The sequence below is a fragment of the Asterias amurensis genome, chromosome 3 (genome assembly GCF_032118995.1).
Source record: "Asterias amurensis chromosome 3, ASM3211899v1".
Taxonomy (NCBI): domain Eukaryota; kingdom Metazoa; phylum Echinodermata; class Asteroidea; order Forcipulatida; family Asteriidae; genus Asterias; species Asterias amurensis.
In genome coordinates, this window is record NC_092650.1 from 21,522,606 (window position 1) to 21,542,101 (window position 19,496).

Genomic DNA, 19,496 nt, shown 5'->3' on the forward strand with positions numbered 1-19,496 from the left:
AAAAATGTGAATCTGAGAAACAATGCTGTCAGATATGTTTCTCAGATTGTGTATAACAATTACGGAGTACAGAGTCTTCCAGGTGTGGACATAACTGCTACGTATTTTCGACGATAACACTACCACAAAAGGCTACCACATGTTGACAATGAAATTTTCACAGGTTAATTTTACTGTGCATTCATTTAAACATTTGAACAATCCCTTTAAAGAAGTTGTCCACAAGTGTGGTTGTTTGACGTTGTTCACAAGTCTTGGGGGATTCTTTCTTTTGATGAGAGAAGTAAAGTTTTTGATTGTGGTTTATTATGAGTTAACCATTAATTTTTCTGAGTATTCTTAAGGTAACGTTTTGAAGTATTCTATTATCATATTTATAAATTACATTCATATTTTATTTTGTGCATTGCATGTCCTTTCATTCTAGATACATTTTTGGATTTGGTATCTCAGGAATGTGTATAACTATTTGCCAACTTTTCATACAATTAAAGATTGTAGATTAAAGAATAAACTTTGATCAAGAATTTTTATTTATATTGTGAAATCGATTAACTGCATGAGTTTTGAAGAAAAAAACAATTATTGTAAGAATTTGAATAAAACTGAAATGGGTGTATCATTTTTACAAACGTTATTTGCATGGGGGTTCACATGCAGATGGGAGTACACATGCAGATGGGGGTTCACATTCGCATGGGGGTACACAGGCACATTTACTGAGCAAGTTTTTAACTGTAAAATTGGCCCAAAACAGGTCTCTTTGTTCTGTTTTAAGAGATGTTTCAATTGGTTTTGTCCACAAAAGCGAATCGTTCTCAATTTGTCAAAACACCAGTTCATACACGCAACCTTGTATATGCCTGAAACCGTGGACCTCCTAACTTTTTTTTGAAACAGCTCCCCACTGGTTTGGAAATCGTGTCGATTCGTGAACCGTGGACTCTATTGTCGGCTTTTGTTATAGGCCCCGGTTTGAATGTGTATCCCTACTCACACAGTCAATGTGACGACCTGGGCCCAATTTCATAGAGCTGCTAAGCACAAAAATTTGCTTAGCATGAAATTGTTGTCTCAATAAAAACAGGGTTACCAACCAAATTCCCACGTGATTTTCAGGATAAGCAAATAACAGCTGAATACCAGTAACAAGCAATATATGCAACAAATGGAAATGTGGTTGGTAACCCTGTTTTTATCAAGGAAGAAATTTCAATGCTAAACAAATTTTTGTGCTTATCAGGCCTATGAAATAGGGCCCTGTTAATATTATTTGTGAAGGTTTTCCCCTATTTTAAGTTTGTTTTCTCTGTTTATTCCACTGTAAAAATCTCAACGTCTTTTTAATGTTGTAAATGTTAAAAACTTTAGGGGCCCAGTGCCACAGTGTGTCTGTATTGTATTAACAGAATAGTATTCAAAGATATTATTTGTATATTTAAGTAAATAACAGGGTTCAGCTCTAAATATCAAAGATGAAATTTGTTTACCCGTTATTAAAAATGAATGCCCAATCAACCCATACAGATGGGAGATGAAATTAAATGAACATTGGGATACATTTAAAAGGCCCAGATAAAGATATTGAATGAGTCTTTTTGATTGAGGATCTGTTTGATCATTCAATTTTTTTTAATGAGGCAGGCTTTAAATAGCACTCCGCACTAAAAAATGACGTCACTCAGCTCAAAATACCCGGCTGTCAGACAAACATTCCACTACATAGCGATCACGCCCTCATCACAAGCCACATGGCACTTGTAGTAGTGTAACAAGAGTGTGAAATTTTGTACATTTTTCTGAGATCGGGGTACCAAGTTTCTATTTTAGCATTAGTGCGAAGTGCTATTGAGTGAAGTTAGTGAAATTGGAAGGGAAAACCCATGACTAAGCAGTTTTTTTAACATTTTTTATGGAGTTCTTTGCCAGTGTAAACACAAACAGTGAAGCCACTGACAAAAGCAAGGACGGCAGTGTCAAGTTAAAATATTTTGGCAATACACCAAATACCTCAATAATGATTGCAATAATGATGGAGTTTTATACATTATGAGAGAAGTATTAAAAACACATATTTAAACAGAGTTTGTTCAAACCTGAAAGACGGCAACAGACAAACATTACTTCAATTTCCAACTCCTCCTGCGAGTTTTTATTTGTAAAATGTACGTGTATTGAATTTTAGCAACAACGATGTAAATAACTTATTTTTGTAGTATAAACCTCACACACAGTTCCTGGTCAATTGATTGTTGAAAAATATCTCGTGTTTCATCCTTAAAATTGTTAAGTTTGTTGTGAAATTCGGAGTAAAATTCAACAAAAAATTCAAATGACAAGGATCTATGTGTGATGAGTTAGGATATAAAACAAATAGTGAATGCATTATCATGTAGTTAAAACACTCGGTGAAGTTCGGCTTTTCCATTTCACTCAGCGAGTGTTTGTCAACTTATAATTCAGGATGCCAACTTTATGACACTTAAAGGAACACGTTGCCTTGGATCGGACGAGTTGGATTATAAAAAAGCGTTTGTAACCGTTTGTTATAAAATGCATATGGTTAGAAAGATAATTTAAAAGTAGAATACAATGATCCACACAAGTTTGCCTCGAAACTGCGTGGTTTTCTTTTTACTGTGCGAACTAACACGGTCGGCCATTTATGGGAGTCAAAAATTTGACTCCCATAAATGGCCGACCGTGTTAGTCGGCGAGGTAAAAGGAAAACCGTGCAATTTCCAGGCATGTTTGTGTGGATCATTGTATTCTACTTTTACAGCATCTTTCTACCCAAATGCATATTATAACAAACGCTTTTCAAAGACCAACTCGACCGATCCAAGGCAACGTGTTCCTTGAACTAGGTCATATGCAAATCAGGTTAAGTTTATGGTTGTAGTGTTTGAGCAAACAGAGACTGAACTAAAATTATAATTCTGTATTCATTAAAAAAAATTAAATATAGATAAAAACAATTGGATTCCTCGAGTAGTGATTGACTCTGTGCTTTGGAACACTTTTTAGTTTATAGAAGAGTTTGCGGTAACACCATGTAATAACAATCTCTAAATGAGTTGGGGTGGTTCTGAAAAGAACCGTTGGGTTAACTCGACGTTTCGATCAGTATGCTCTGATCGTCTTCTGGAGAAAGAAGACGATCAGAGCATACTGATCGAAACGTCGAGTTAACCCAACGGTTCTTTTCAGAACCACCCCAACTCATTTAGAGATTGTTATTACATGGTGTTACCGCAAACTCTTCTATATCTTATCTCCACCATGCAAAGTTTCAAATCCTACTTTTTAGTTTATTAAAAACTGTTTTAATTAGTTCAGATTAATTATTTTTGAAAATGACTAACAAAATTTTGAGATTTTTTTGATAAAAAAGTGACTAGTAACAATGTGGTAAAGTGGTTTTATGTTCACACAAACCAGAGAAGTGAGCCCTTGCAGTTTAGTAACCTTTGGCCTCTATCTGCCATACTTGCCATTTTTCAGAGTAAAATTTGATGTAAAAATTATGGTAAAACGTGCGTCGCCTAAAAGGCCCACTACACTGTAAAACCACATGACCAGAATCAAAACGAGAAAATCTTCCCGATTTCTGACAACATGCTTTTTACCTGTTTTAACTTGAACAATAGTTGCCTTATTGACCAGTAAGAGGAACTTTATCTCATTTGTCTCTTCGGTTAAGTATACTTCATTATTCAATGGATTAAAAGGAAAAGTACACATCTGGTAGTTACTCAAAACAAATATTCTCTTAAAAACTGACTTGGTAACGAGCATTGGAGAGCTTTTGATAGTGTAAAACATTGTGGGAAACGACTCCCTCTGAAGTAACGTAGTTTTAGAGAAAGAGGTAATTTCTCACTAAAATAATGAAATAGTTCTAGCTAGAAGTCTTTTATTCTTATCAGAAAGCACAAAAATTCGTCCAACAAGGGTGTTTTTTCTTTCACCATTTTCTCGCAACTTCGATGACCAATTGAGCTCAAATTTGCACAGGCTTGTTATTTTATGCTTTTGATGGGATACACTAAGTGAGGACACTGGTCTTTGACAATTACCAAACGTGTACCTTCCCTTTAAAGGGTAAAAATCTCTGCCTGTGGTCCAGTGTTAAAATCAAGCCCAGGCGTGGATTTCACAAAGAGTTAAGACTAGTCTTGTCTTGAGTTAGGACTACCCTTAAGTTTTTAATATCTCCTAGGCACAGTCCTAACTCTTTAAGAAATCGACCCCTGATCTGAAATAAAGTAACCTTTAAATAAGCCATTCATGTATAGAGTCGTATTGTGCTGTCTGCACTTAAGAAATGGAACGGTTTCGGTATCTTCTTATGACATTTTTGTTTTCTTTGAGAAGAAGTGAAACATCTCACTGAAATAAAGTAAGCTTTTTGTCTTGAAGATGGGAAAAACAAGCGCTTTATGTATAGAGTCGTATTGTGCTGTCCGCACCGCTCGAGAATAGCCATGGCTGTGTAGGATGGAACTCACAGGCCAAGACCCCGAGGCTGTTGGTCACCTGATGACCACGCAGAATCTTGACCGGTACAATCTGGGCGTTCTGGAGGAGGTCACTGGAGGGGGGAAAAAATAGTTTTAAAAATCAATTAATAATAATAATAATAATAATAATAATAATAATAATAATAATAATAGTAGTAATAATAATAATAATAATAATAATAATAGTAATAATAGTAATAATAATAACAACAACAACAACAACAACAACAACAACAACAACAACAACAACAACAACAACAACAACAACAACAACAACAACAACAACAACAACAACAACAACAACAACAACAACAACAACAACAACAACAACAACAACAACAACAACAACAACAACAACAACAACAACAACAACAACAACAACAACAACAACAACAACAACAACAACAACAACAACAACAACAACAACAACAACAACAACAACAACAACAACAACAACAACAACAACAACAACAACAACAACAACAACAACAACAACAACAACAACAACAACAACAACAACAACAACAACAACAACAACAACAACAACAACAACAACAACAACAACAACAACAACAACAACAACAACAACAACAACAACAACAACAACAACAACAACAACAACAACAACAACAACAACAACAACAACAACAACAACAACAACAACAACAACAACAACAACAACAACAACAACAACAACAACAACAACAACAACAACAACAACAACAACAACAACAACAACAACAACAACAACAACAACAACAACAACAACAACAACAACAACAACAACAACAACAACAACAACAACAACAACAACAACAACAACAACAACAACAACAACAACAACAACAACAACAACAACAACAACAACAACAACAACAACAACAACAACAACAACAACAACAACAACAACAACAACAACAACAACAACAACAACAACAACAACAACAACAACAACAACAACAACAACAACAACAACAACAACAACAACAACAACAACAACAACAACAACAACAACAACAACAACAACAACAACAACAACAACAACAACAACAACAACAACAACAACAACAACAACAACAACAACAACAACAACAACAACAACAACAACAACAACAACAACAACAACAACAACAACAACAACAACAACAACAACAACAACAACAACAACAACAACAACAACAACAACAACAACAACAACAACAACAACAACAACAACAACAACAACAACAACAACAACAACAACAACAACAACAACAACAACAACAACAACAACAACAACAACAACAACAACAACAACAACAACAACAACAACAACAACAACAACAACAACAACAACAACAACAACAACAACAACAACAACAACAACAACAACAACAACAACAACAACAACAACAACAACAACAACAACAACAACAACAACAACAACAACAACAACAACAACAACAACAACAACAACAACAACAACAACAACAACAACAACAACAACAACAACAACAACAACAACAACAACAACAACAACAACAACAACAACAACAACAACAACAACAACAACAACAACAACAACAACAACAACAACAACAACAACAACAACAACAACAACAACAACAACAACAACAACAACAACAACAACAACAACAACAACAACAACAACAACAACAACAACAACAACAACAACAACAACAACAACAACAACAACAACAACAACAACAACAACAACAACAACAACAACAACAACAACAACAACAACAACAACAACAACAACAACAACAACAACAACAACAACAACAACAACAACAACAACAACAACAACAACAACAACAACAACAACAACAACAACAACAACAACAACAACAACAACAACAACAACAACAACAACAACAACAACAACAACAACAACAACAACAACAACAACAACAACAACAACAACAACAACAACAACAACAACAACAACAACAACAACAACAACAACAACAACAACAACAACAACAACAACAACAACAACAACAACAACAACAACAACAACAACAACAACAACAACAACAACAACAACAACAACAACAACAACAACAACAACAACAACAACAACAACAACAACAACAACAACAACAACAACAACAACAACAACAACAACAACAACAACAACAACAACAACAACAACAACAACAACAACAACAACAACAACAACAACAACAACAACAACAACAACAACAACAACAACAACAACAACAACAACAACAACAACAACAACAACAACAACAACAACAACAACAACAACAACAACAACAACAACAACAACAACAACAACAACAACAACAACAACAACAACAACAACAACAACAACAACAACAACAACAACAACAACAACAACAACAACAACAACAACAACAACAACAACAACAACAACAACAACAACAACAACAACAACAACAACAACAACAACAACAACAACAACAACAACAACAACAACAACAACAACAACAACAACAACAACAACAACAACAACAACAACAACAACAACAACAACAACAACAACAACAACAACAACAACAACAACAACAACAACAACAACAACAACAACAACAACAACAACAACAACAACAACAACAACAACAACAACAACAACAACAACAACAACAACAACAACAACAACAACAACAACAACAACAACAACAACAACAACAACAACAACAACAACAACAACAACAACAACAACAACAACAACAACAACAACAACAACAACAACAACAACAACAACAACAACAACAACAACAACAACAACAACAACAACAACAACAACAACAACAACAACAACAACAACAACAACAACAACAACAACAACAACAACAACAACAACAACAACAACAACAACAACAACAACAACAACAACAACAACAACAACAACAACAACAACAACAACAACAACAACAACAACAACAACAACAACAACAACAACAACAACAACAACAACAACAACAACAACAACAACAACAACAACAACAACAACAACAACAACAACAACAACAACAACAACAACAACAACAACAACAACAACAACAACAACAACAACAACAACAACAACAACAACAACAACAACAACAACAACAACAACAACAACAACAACAACAACAACAACAACAACAACAACAACAACAACAACAACAACAACAACAACAACAACAACAACAACAACAACAACAACAACAACAACAACAACAACAACAACAACAACAACAACAACAACAACAACAACAACAACAACAACAACAACAACAACAACAACAACAACAACAACAACAACAACAACAACAACAACAACAACAACAACAACAACAACAACAACAACAACAACAACAACAACAACAACAACAACAACAACAACAACAACAACAACAACAACAACAACAACAACAACAACAACAACAACAACAACAACAACAACAACAACAACAACAACAACAACAACAACAACAACAACAACAACAACAACAACAACAACAACAACAACAACAACAACAACAACAACAACAACAACAACAACAACAACAACAACAACAACAACAACAACAACAACAACAACAACAACAACAACAACAACAACAACAACAACAACAACAACAACAACAACAACAACAACAACAATAATAATAATAATAATAATAATAATACGCGTATTTATAACGCGCCTTTTGCCAAAGTATACAAAAATAGTTTTAAAAAATCAATTAACAATAGTAATAATAAGCGTATTTATAACGCGCCTTTTGCCAAAGTATACAAAGCACCAGGTATTTTTATTGCAAGGTTAGTGGGACGAAGTTTGAATTATGAGACCTAATCCTAAGCACCATGTACTTGGTTTACAAGGTGCTGTGGCGCAATATGCTGCCAATCCAGCCAGGAACACCGGGGTGAACCCCTTCTCTTTTCGATAAGTGCACTTGGTTCTTTTACATACGTTAACACAACACATGGGACCAACTGCTTTTCGTCACATTCATATTCATCAATGCAAAAAAGTTAATTGAATGATGCTCGGTCAGATTTTGGGCTAAATTAACCTGAAAATTAAAATTTTGAATAGCTAGCTTTATAGATTCAAGAAAGTTCCATGCTTTCATTGTATTACATGGAAAAATGGCGTATAAAGTGGAAGTTTATTTAAAACTAAGTATGAATTATTGCTGGGATTGACATTGAAAGTTGACTTTTGTCTTTAAAAGTTTACTTTTATCTAGGCCCGAGTGACAAAGTGCGATAAGCCACATAGCTGTTGCAGACATTTGGTCATAGAAGTCATCCAGACTTTTGAGTGACTATTAGCTTAGAAAGTAGGCAATCAAGTCCTCCGCCTGCGTATTTCTTACCAGAAAATCACAACCTGTGAGAACATATTAAACATTAAAATATGGATGGGATAATGAATGACTTACTTGTAGACCTGACCATGACAGACGATGACCAATCCATCATCTCCAGATGAGGCGAACAGCGGGTAGCGACGATGGTAACAAACATGGCGGATAGCCTGTCTGTGATTACGTAATGTCTTATAAGGTCTGACCGACAAATCCATATCGAACCAGCTCAGCTTGCAGTCGTAGCTACTAACAAGTACATTGTCACCTAAACACAGCAATAAAGAATCAAATAAAATGTGAAATTTTCAAGCCTCTCCGCTTAGAGACAATCAGAGTGCACAGATCGGAATGTCAAGTTATTAAACCACTTATTCTTTTAAGAACCACCACACTTAATCTGTGCTTTGTGCAAGTGAATTGTGCTTAGCTCTAAGGCAAAACAAATGCATGGAAAAGACGAATGTTGCCAAGCAGAAATAGGTCACCAGGCAAAATACCCTGTAAAAATATCCTGTGTGTGCCTGGTTTCCTGCTGATCTTTACTCAGAAGATTAGTTTGCCAGGCACCATTTTCTGAAAAATAATGTTTTTGTTTTTACCCATACAGCGATTTTGTGACAAGCACAGCACCTTCCCCCATGTTCTGTGATAACACTTCACATGAACACCAAACCTGGTAACCCTGTTTTGTTAAGCATAAATATGTTGTGTTTAGCTATCTTTTTGTGCTTAAGCAGCATGTTTCGCATGTTTCACTACTGCTCAATAAATGTGTAAGTAAAATCTGTCCCAAACCAGTGAATCACAATAATGGAACATTCTCCCTAACCACATCAAGGATGCTGACACTATTCACATTTTCAAGAAACTCCTCAAATGTTTTCTATTCCAACCAGTGTATCAACGTTAATTTCATCCAACTGTCTTGAGCGCCTTTGAACAACTTTGGTTGATTTTGGCGCTATATAAATTCCCTCTGATTGATTGATTGATAAGGCTCATCTGGCTGGTGTTTGTATTCTGTTTCTTGGTATAAAACGACCAAGAATATTTCTATTCCCCCTGGACAGGATGCCAGTCCATAGAAGTTTACTCCCGGACTATCACCGGTACCCATTCCTACTCCTTGGTGGAGAGAAGCAATTATGAGAAAATGCCTTGCTTAATGACACAACTGTCGCAACTGAGGCCTTGCTTCAAACCCACACTCTGTAAATTACAGGACTTGAGTCCACCGCCCTTGGCCGCTTGGCTACAACACCCCGTAAGAACATCTCCTTTAAATTGTAAAAGCGTTCCTTCATACCTCCGGGGTGGATGGCAATACTTGATATCCATTTTGCATTCGTCAGTAACTTCTTGGTGAGTTCCTGCTTGAGAAGGTTGTACACACGCACGTAACGCTGAGTCTAAAAAGTGGACAAAAGAGTAGTTGCGTATTATTGTCTTTGAATAGGGACAAGAAAGTAAAAGACAGTTTACATTATTTTGTAAAGATTTGTAAAGTTTGAGAACTTGTCTCGCTATATATTTTACTACGTGGAGTAAATGTTTCCGAGTTCAGGGGACTTTTCTACTACTGCGGAGTAGATGTTTCTGTTTCGGAAGTTGGAACAATGATATTCTTAATTAGAGTTACTCACAGCAACAAAGAAGTACGGCCTCGTTGGATGGAAGGCAATGCACTGTATGAGACCCTTGCTTTTCTTGAAGGGTGTCTGTGATCTTCTCTTGGATAGTTGATGGATGAGGACTGACGAGTGACCGCCGTCCGGTACCACTGTGCCAAAGTAATCTCCCTTGCCATGCCAAACAACCTGCTTGGTTGCCTGAATTACAAAACAAAACAAAATGACAGATAAGAATGATATAAAGACTTGTAATGTGCACATATCCACCTGCTGGGTGCTCAATGGCTCGTCGAAGTTGCGAGATATTAATGAAAGAAAAAAACACCCTTGACACACCATTGTCACACAAAGTTGTGTGCTTTCAGATGCTTGATTTCGAGACCTCAAATTCTAAATCTGAGGTCTTGAAATCAAGTTTGTGGAAAATAACTTCTTTCTTGAAAACTACGTCACTTCAGAGGGAGCTGTTTCTCTTCATGTTTTATACTATCAACCTTTCCCCATTACTTGTAATCAAGAAAGGTTTTATGATAATATTTATTTTCATTAACTACCAATAGTGTCCACTGCTTTTAACTAATAATATTTCATCCTTGGAAAGAAACTAGACCACTGGACTTGGTTGAAAGTGAGGTAAGTGAACCAAAGCTTAAATCAATAGTGTCAAGTTGGGCGATCAGGGGTGGATTTCACAAAGAGTTAGGACGAGTTAGGACTAGTTAGGACCAGTTACTCGTCCTAACGTAGGACTATCCATGCAATTTGAATATCTCCTAGGACTAGTCCTAAGTTAGGACTAGTCCTAACTCTTTGTGAAATCGACCCCTGGGCCAAATTTCATCACTGATAAGCAGACAATTCTGCTAAGCGAATTTCTTGACAAAGCACAAAACTTCTTATGCTCAGCAAGAAATGACCGCGGTACCAGTCGCATAATGGTAATTGTATGGTGTTCTGGCTGGTAAACGATTTTCACTTGCCAAACAATTTTTGTGCTAAGCTAATATTTTATGCTTACAGGTATTATGACATTGGGCCCTTGTTGGTTATTTCAACCATCCTACCATCCTACCTTGAAGTGTGTAAGACACAACCTGAATCCCTTCTCTTTCTCCTCCTCTGACGGTACGGTCCACTCGACCAATGCCGACGTCTTGACCTCTTCTGGCTCCTCGTAAGCCTCTATCAGGCGATCTGTGTCCGATGCCACCAGCTTGTCACCAAGCTCTGGATTGACCAGATGGACCTTGTTGTCCACCGAGACAGCAACGAGGCAGATGGCCGGGTTCGGGCACCAAGCGACGCACTTGACGGTACCTTCCACGTCGATTTTCTTCATGCAGCGACCAGACGAAACCTCCCAGAATCGTACCGTTTTATCGTCTGACCCTAATAGACAATACAACAACAACAAAATTTTAAGTATTTCAAAATTTGGGAAACACTTTCCAATGATCTTCTCCTGTGTTGCTCGGGATTATTAAGAATACCTCGTCTGGTATTTAAGTGCCAGTTCTCGTAAACATTAAAAATATACTGCAAACAAGTTTTTTTGACAAAAACAATTCCTTGCCACTGGACTTCACAACCAGTGATCTTTCAGACTTAAATAATCAATCTAAAATAGTTAGAATGAAATCAAAGAAAGAAATTACCCATAGACCTTTGTCATGCTCCTCATATCAAATAATAATAATGTAGTTTCTTCAAGCCGTGGTTTGGTTATGTACATTCAATTCAATTCAAGAATACATTTATTTCCATACTCTCATAAAAGAATAACAACAGTTACATGTATTACGGAGTAAAGCAAAATATATCTTAAGTAAGAGTAAACATGAATAAACAAATAGAGTACAGGGCCAGACAGACAGACAGACAAAAAGGACAGATGAACACAATACATGACACAACAAATTCGTAATAGAAGCGACAAGATGGCAGAACAGTTAAAGCTGAAAATAAATAAGACAAGTATTGAAGAGATGGATGTGGTTCAATTATTACATAGGATGGGAAGCTAGGATACATAATGGGAGATAATATCAATGGGAGGAATTCACAATGGCTGCACCATGATAAAGGTCTATTGTCTTACCTGAAGCAAACCACTGCCCTGTAGGGTCCACACTGATAGTACGAACGTAGCTACCATGACCCTGGTAGACTACTGCCTGGGCAGTCGGGAACGGCTGAAGGTCTTTAGGTTTGGGCAACTTAGGAAGCAGGTCCTCTGGCTCAACATGGACCTGTACAAAGAAATTTGAAAGACGGAACTGGAGTAATAATCATCTTAAAATTCTCTCAGGACAGAAACTATAAAAACCTAAAACTTAGACAACAGCTTACTCTTGATTTGGAGATAAAATCCCACTGGATTAACAGTGTTAATTATGTCATCGTGGTTTAGTGGTTAGACTCTGGAGTGTCATCGCCAAATTCAAGTTCTGGTGGTTAAGTTACCGGAGTGTGGGTTAAAATCCTGGTTCTGACACTTGTGTCCTTGAGCAAGATACTTTACTATAATTGCTTCTCTTTGCCCAGGGGTATAAATGGGTACCTGCGAGGATAAAGGTTGATGCTGTGTATGAAAAAGCCTTCCGAGCCCCACGACAGCTCAGGGCTGTTTACTTCCCAAGGAGCTTACTTATAAAGATTAACGGGATTTTATTGGCCCAACGACCAGGGCACTAATGTAACGCGCATTGATGAGGTTATTGTGAAATGCGCTATTGACCCTATTCACCTGACGTCATCATCAGAAGAATCTTGGATGCGCCATTTTGGTGGTCAATGTCAACGTGCGTTATTCAGTGAAGTGCGCATTTAAGGCGGCAAGGCATTTACACGTAAACCTATAGACCATGTGAACCTTGTTTACAATAAGTATGACCTTGTACATTCTTTCAGTATTCTGGCAGGCAAGATACTACACTGGTCCTATGGGAAAGTTGACATTTTGTGTCATAATTTCCACATGAAACCAAGAGTTATGCAAGTAAAAGCTGGACAAGTTATGAGATGTGCTCCCTTTCATCATATTAAAATTTGATAAGAATTAGACAGTGCAATCTCCATAAAAATGTAAGATTTTATGTTTTCTTCCGTTGAGCTGTGTACAAATCATGCCTGCAGGAAGTCCAGACTCAGTGGCTCTTTTGTAAACATGTGATGTCACAGGTCACATCGTCTGTTGACCACCAAAAAAGGTGAGCGTGTCACAATCTGTTATTACTTTAATTATAGGACTTGTGATCACAAGGTTGTGGGTTCGAATCCTACCAAGGTAGCTGCTGATTTCATCTAATAACTGAGTCACAATTTATTAACTTGTGCAACTTATAGATTGATAGATAATAAATCAATGCTTCAGAAAGAGAGATTGGCTGTCACCAGCTTGCCGAGTTTGCCAAGTTCCCTTCATGGCTAGATTTAATATCTAAACAAACGAACAAACAAACAAACAGTGTTGCTTACTCTCATGCGCCGTTGTCTTGGGCACAGGTATAGATCCAAGCATCGTTCAAACCGCTCCCGTACAAAATCCCTGTAGGCTGGTAGCTTGCGTAAGCATTCGATGCTCTGAGGCAGGAAGTCCATCTTACGATCCTCGGGGTGAGCCTCCTTCCACTCTTTGATCTAGAAGAAATCAGACGGGGAAAAAAGTTTCAACCAGGATCGCAGCAAGACTAATTTTAATTATGGGCAATAAATTAAGTCCGCTAAGGGGGAGCAGATCCAAAATGTTATTCATGTCTATTTATGGGGCAATAATTTAGCAGAGTGTGGGTTTGAATCCCGGTCATGACCCTCGTGTCCCTGAGAAAGACACTTCACTATAATTGCTTCTCTCCACCCAGGGGTGAATGGGTACCTGTGAGGGCAGAGATGGTTCTTGTGACTGATTTAGCCGAGTAGCGCATTTGATGCACAAGGCTGTATACTCCCAAGGGAGCTGAGATGGTTTAAAGGGAAGGTACACGTTTGGTTATTACTCAAAACAAATATTAACTCAAAAACTGAATTGGTAACGAGAATTGGAAAGCTGTTGATAGTATAAAATAACGTGAGAAACAGCTCCCTCTGAAGTAACCTAGTTTTTGAGAAAGAGGTAATTTCTCACTAAAATATTAAAAGACTTCTAGCAAGAAGTCTTTTATTCATATCTAAAAGCACAAAAAGTTGTTTTTTCCTTTCATCATTTTTTTTGCAACTTTAATGACCAATTAAGCCCAACTACAGGTTTTCCTCCCACGTCTTAAAAGGAAACATCTTCATTGTCTTTTCTGCATCAACAAAACAAGTTGGCATGCTGTTTCCATTAGGATACTTTGCCGGCCATAAAGTTCAAAATAAGTTTCAGACTCGTCATACCTCTTCTTCTGTCGGCAGATACTCCGGCGGCGGTCTGTAAGATTCCTCATGACCTGGAAGCTTCTCCTTAGGGGCAGCAATGTGGGAGTGATGACGCTTGGTCATCTCTGCGTGGGCCTCGTTACTCCAGATGTCGTAGAATTTGGGCATCCCGTCAGTTTCCTTCTTCTCCTTGCGTGGTTTCAACCACCCCATGCGAAAAGCATGCAGCATTTTACTGACCTTCAAAGGAGAAAGTATTTTAATGCCGTTAGATGAATGAAGTTATTATATCCAGGCATGATACTCTTCCTACTTTAGTCTGATTTCTTTTCTTCTTTTCTCAGAAAATTCAGGACAAACTGTGATAAAATATGAGATCAGTCCAATTATTCCAAGAACACACCTTCTCTTTCTCAAGAAGTGACGGAATGAAGCTGCGCTTGTGCTCCGGACGCCGTGTTACGGGATGGATCATTTTCTCGTGAGTGAAGAAGTCAACGTAGGGCTCGTAAGGGTCAAAGGTCGTCTCTGGGTAGCGACCATCTTGGATGCGCTGTATTAAAGCCACATCTTCGTCTTTAAGGACGATGTCCTTGCCGGTCATTTTGTCGTACACTGTGCGCCTGAAAATGCAACAAGATGTAGGGTTGGTGTTACTGAACATCAAGAGATTACTTCATTTAGTAAATTTGTTCAATTATTTTTGAATTCAGTTCATTTTTTAAATTGCCGTATTATTTAATTTACTTCTTTTTAAAAATGTGAATATTATGCTAATTTCATGTTGATTTATTGAGCAATGCCCTCCTACAGTAAACAATTTTTTTTTTGACTAGAGCAAATTTACTTAGCTTAACTAAGCAAGTAAAATTTCAGAAACTCTATGAAATTGGCCCAATTTCTTAAAGCTGCTTTTAAAAGCAGCAAATAATGCTTAACAAATTTCTGCTAAGCGAATATGAGTAGGATACCAGTCATATAAAATTTATGTGGAATGGAATTTTGCCTTATAACCTTACTCTAGTAAGCAGCCCTACAGTCCAAGAATTTCGTGAACAAAATTATGTCAACCTTGGACAAATTGCAACAGAAAAGTATGTCGCCTGTTTTATACCCAGAAACATGTCCTCTGTAGCATACCAGAACTCTTAAGGAATCTTTGTAGTGGAAGGTTCCATGGTAGCTATTTTTTCAAAATGGCCGCCAGATACTATGAAATCAGCCCCCCTGGGACTTAACATACCAGTAGTCTGGGTTGTCCATTTTCTCCAAGAATTCCTCCAGTTCATCTCTCTTTGGGGGTCTCATAATCTTCTTGCCGGTAACGTCATAGCCAATGTGAGGGTAGTCGTCATACCACTCCATTGGTATGTTGCCCACTGTGTTGCGGATGTCCTGAAAAAAAAATGAAAAAAAAATTAAAGTAGATTTTTTTCTATAACCGTGTAAACTCCTTAGAAGTACAGCACCAGCTTTCCAGTTGTTGTTAATCAATCATAATAGTAATAACCACTACCCTCATCAGGCATGTGAGTAACTATCCATGACAAAAAAGGAAAAGAGAAAACCGGGCAAGAAAAAAAAGAGGAAAAGATAATATTCTTATACTTTTGTACACAGAAAGTAAAGAAACTAAGAGGAAAATCAAAACCAAATCGTGGAGATCAGCTGCAAAGAACAAGTCTCACATGCCTGCCTCACAGGGTAGGAGTCAAGAATTATTGATAATAGTAATAGCTTTATAGACTAAAGTATCAAAGTTCTTCCTGTTTAGCCCTGTTCACCAGGGAAATTGCCAACTGTTTACCATTTTAACTCCTTACGAGTATGCAGCATCGCCAGCCAAATTGGCCTCCAGTTGGCTGAAAATGTTTTTGAAAAGGGGCACCAACGATTGAATTCCCTACAGAACACTCAACTACCAAATTTGTAGTCAGATGTGCAGTAAACTGCACCAGTTTGAGTAAACAAAGAATACCAGAGTGAGAGAACCCTGAAACAAAACTTGCTGGTGCTTGCAGGCATGGTGAACTTAATCACTATTGTTGTATAGTCGGTTCTATGTCCATTGTGTTTCGTTTAATCCTCTGGATTAGTGCTACTTATGCGTGGGACAACATGCTTCCGAGCAACAGTAATCAAGTTTATTTTTGTTGTTCCTGACCCACATAAGTTATTCCTTTTGCTAATCTAGTTGCCCCCCTGTCATGTTCTGTTCTGGAATTTTTTAAATATTTATTGTGTGCTTTTTGCTTGAATAATTATTGTATTCGTTATTTTTTTGATTGGTTCGTTGTGTTATCGTTTAACTTTTGCTGTGCTTTTTGATGAGGTAAAATAAATAATAATAATAATAATAATATTAATAATAATGTGAAGGGGAAGGCATACCTCTTCATCTGAAGAGTCAAACTCGTACTCATCCACCACTTTGCTTGTTGTGCTGATTACGCTCTCTTCAGTAACTTCATTATCATTTGGTGCAGATTGTGTCTTGTTGTCCAAAGTTGTCGCAGGTTTCAGCTTGAGCTGTTTCCGTCTCAACTGCTGAGCGAATCTGCTCAGTTTACCTCTCCTTGGAGCTGGAGACTTGCTCTAAAGAAAAAAAAAGATGGACAACGGGAAAATGATGATAAAAAGAATTTTGAACCCATGACACTGTGCTGGAGTTTGACCCCCCAACATCCTCGGAGACTCAAATAATGTAGTCTGATGGGTTCCATCGAATGGAAAGAAATCAAATGGATTTCAAAGTTCTATAATTTTTCAAGGAATGGAGTCTGACCATTTTCTTGGAAATGGAAGATGGCGCTAATCATTTGGATTTTTAAATAACTGAATAACAGGGGTATGAAGAAACCAAACTTTGAATATGCGTAATAACTTTATAAAAAGAATACAATGTAATATTAATTAATGCAATATTAATTAAGGCTTCAAATTTCTCTCGGTGTGGTAGATATGAAAAAAACGAAAAGTGAAAATCTCATGTAGTGATCAGTAACTTCAGTTTGGCTTCCGAAGAAAGTTTTTAGCCTGAAATATAAAAATTCATCAAAACCAGCACAACTCAAAAGAGAGATTTCATCGGTACATGGTGTACTGCAAACCTTACTAGATTGTACTCCCTCAATACTGCCGGGTCTAAAATCTAACATAGGACACACTAAATTTCTTGAAGACATTGCCAATCCGCCTGGCTGATTTTGCTGAATGGCCAAAAAGCATTGTGGGAAGGAAAAAGGGGCACTGTCATTGTAAACTCCCTTTCCCTTCCCACAGTGCCTTTCATTTCGACAATTCAGCAAAATCAGCCAGGCGGGAATCGCGATAGGGTCTGTTGAAAATACCTCTTTAATCTTGCGTTCGATTTCATCATCTTCTTCATCATCTCCATCTGCCTCTTCTTTGAGATCTTCTTTGAGATCTTCCTTTTCTTCTACTGCCTCAGACTCTGAGACATCTTCGTCATCATCATTGTCATTGTTGTCAATGTCATCTTCTTCCTCGTCTTCGCTGTCTGTCATCTCTGCTTCCAGCTCTTCATCTTCCTCGCTGTAATCTTCTGAGTCACTGTCGTCACTGTCATCGTCCATTGGAGCATCGACAAAAAGGTCATCCTGGTAATGGAGAAAAGAAAAACTCAGGAATGAAATTAGTCAAATCAGTCAAAATCTGCCAGCCTATACAGCACAAACCACTCACTAGTTGTGTGTGGGGGGGGGGGGGGCTATGCAGTTCCAGTCTGTCTCGTTTACAACCATCAAAATGATGACAGGGGGGGGGTTATGATTACCACCGCAACTACCAAAACTGATTGCGATGATCAAATCCTTCTTGCTGACATCCAGACCGTCGGGAGAATGGCGGGCTGGTTATGATCATCGCAACAACAATTTCTCATGACTTTTAAGTTGAATTTGGACCAATCGAATTTGGGAATAAGCTGACCTGCATTCAGCCATAGCTGATCATCAATCAATATGCTTGTTGTTAAAATTGAATGAATGAGGCTGGATGTGCACAAGTTCTCCTAATCATCATGGTTTGTTCCGCTAAATAGAGACGATAGCGGAACGAACCCTAGCTAGGTTAGTAGGATAGGGTAGGAGTAGGGGGAAGGGGTGGGGGGCGTCATGAGCATTGAATGGCTGAGCATTGTTGATTGATGAATGAGCATTGGTTGACGATTATATTCAAAATCATTCAAAGTTTAGTTAGATTTAGAAAAAGAAGTGAACATTTTTATAATTTTGTATTTGTTTAATTTAAATTGAAATTTGAATTGAAAATGAATGAATTAAAAAAATTAAGAAGTTGATATTCATTACGAAGTGAAAATTTCAGTGACATGTACTTCAATGTACTTTAATCCTACCTCTGCCTCAACAACATTACCAACTTTCTGCTTCGGATCAAGCGATTTTCTTTTCAAACTAGCCATTTTGATGAAAATCTCTACACACACTGTGCACAGAGACGTGTAGATCGTGTGCAAACCTATGCGATCAATTTGGGAGACGAACACGTTTTTTGATCACGTCTGTTACCCAGTTTGCTTTACCGTTACAAATCATGATTGTGACGTCGAGGTACATGGTCATCTAGAAAATTTATTTCGGCAACCA

General features: G+C 37.4%; 1 protein-coding gene across 1 annotated transcript; it reads right to left on the bottom strand.

The window, feature by feature from the left end:
- Nucleotides 1–3,217: 3,217 nt before the first annotated feature.
- LOC139935289 (ribosome biogenesis protein bop1-A-like) lies at nt 3,218–19,402 on the bottom strand. The gene is made up of 13 exons (XM_071929806.1): nt 19,247–19,402; nt 18,219–18,488; nt 17,260–17,463; nt 16,112–16,263; nt 15,272–15,491; nt 14,887–15,108; nt 13,990–14,151; nt 12,611–12,761; nt 11,585–11,901; nt 10,525–10,710; nt 10,188–10,290; nt 8,954–9,146; nt 3,218–4,594 (listed from the first exon to the last, which is right to left on the bottom strand). Exons 1-13 carry the CDS (start codon nt 19,310–19,312, stop codon nt 4,441–4,443), a joined length of 2,400 nt encoding a protein of 799 aa, XP_071785907.1. The 5' UTR covers nt 19,313–19,402; the 3' UTR covers nt 3,218–4,440.
- Between the last annotated feature and the right edge of the window lie 94 nt (nt 19,403–19,496).

Coding starts and splice junctions, on each gene's coding strand:
- LOC139935289 (XM_071929806.1), bottom strand. CDS start 19,312: ATGGCTAGTTTGAAAAGAAAATCGCTTGATCCGAAGCAGAAAGTTGGT. Junction 17,464..18,218: donor TCGAACGCAAGATTAAAGAG/GTATTTTCAACA, acceptor TTTTTTCTTTAG/AGCAAGTCTCCAGCTCCAAG. Junction 11,902..12,610: donor AGGGCAGTGGTTTGCTTCAG/GTAAGACAATAG, acceptor ATTGTCTATTAG/GGTCAGACGATAAAACGGTA.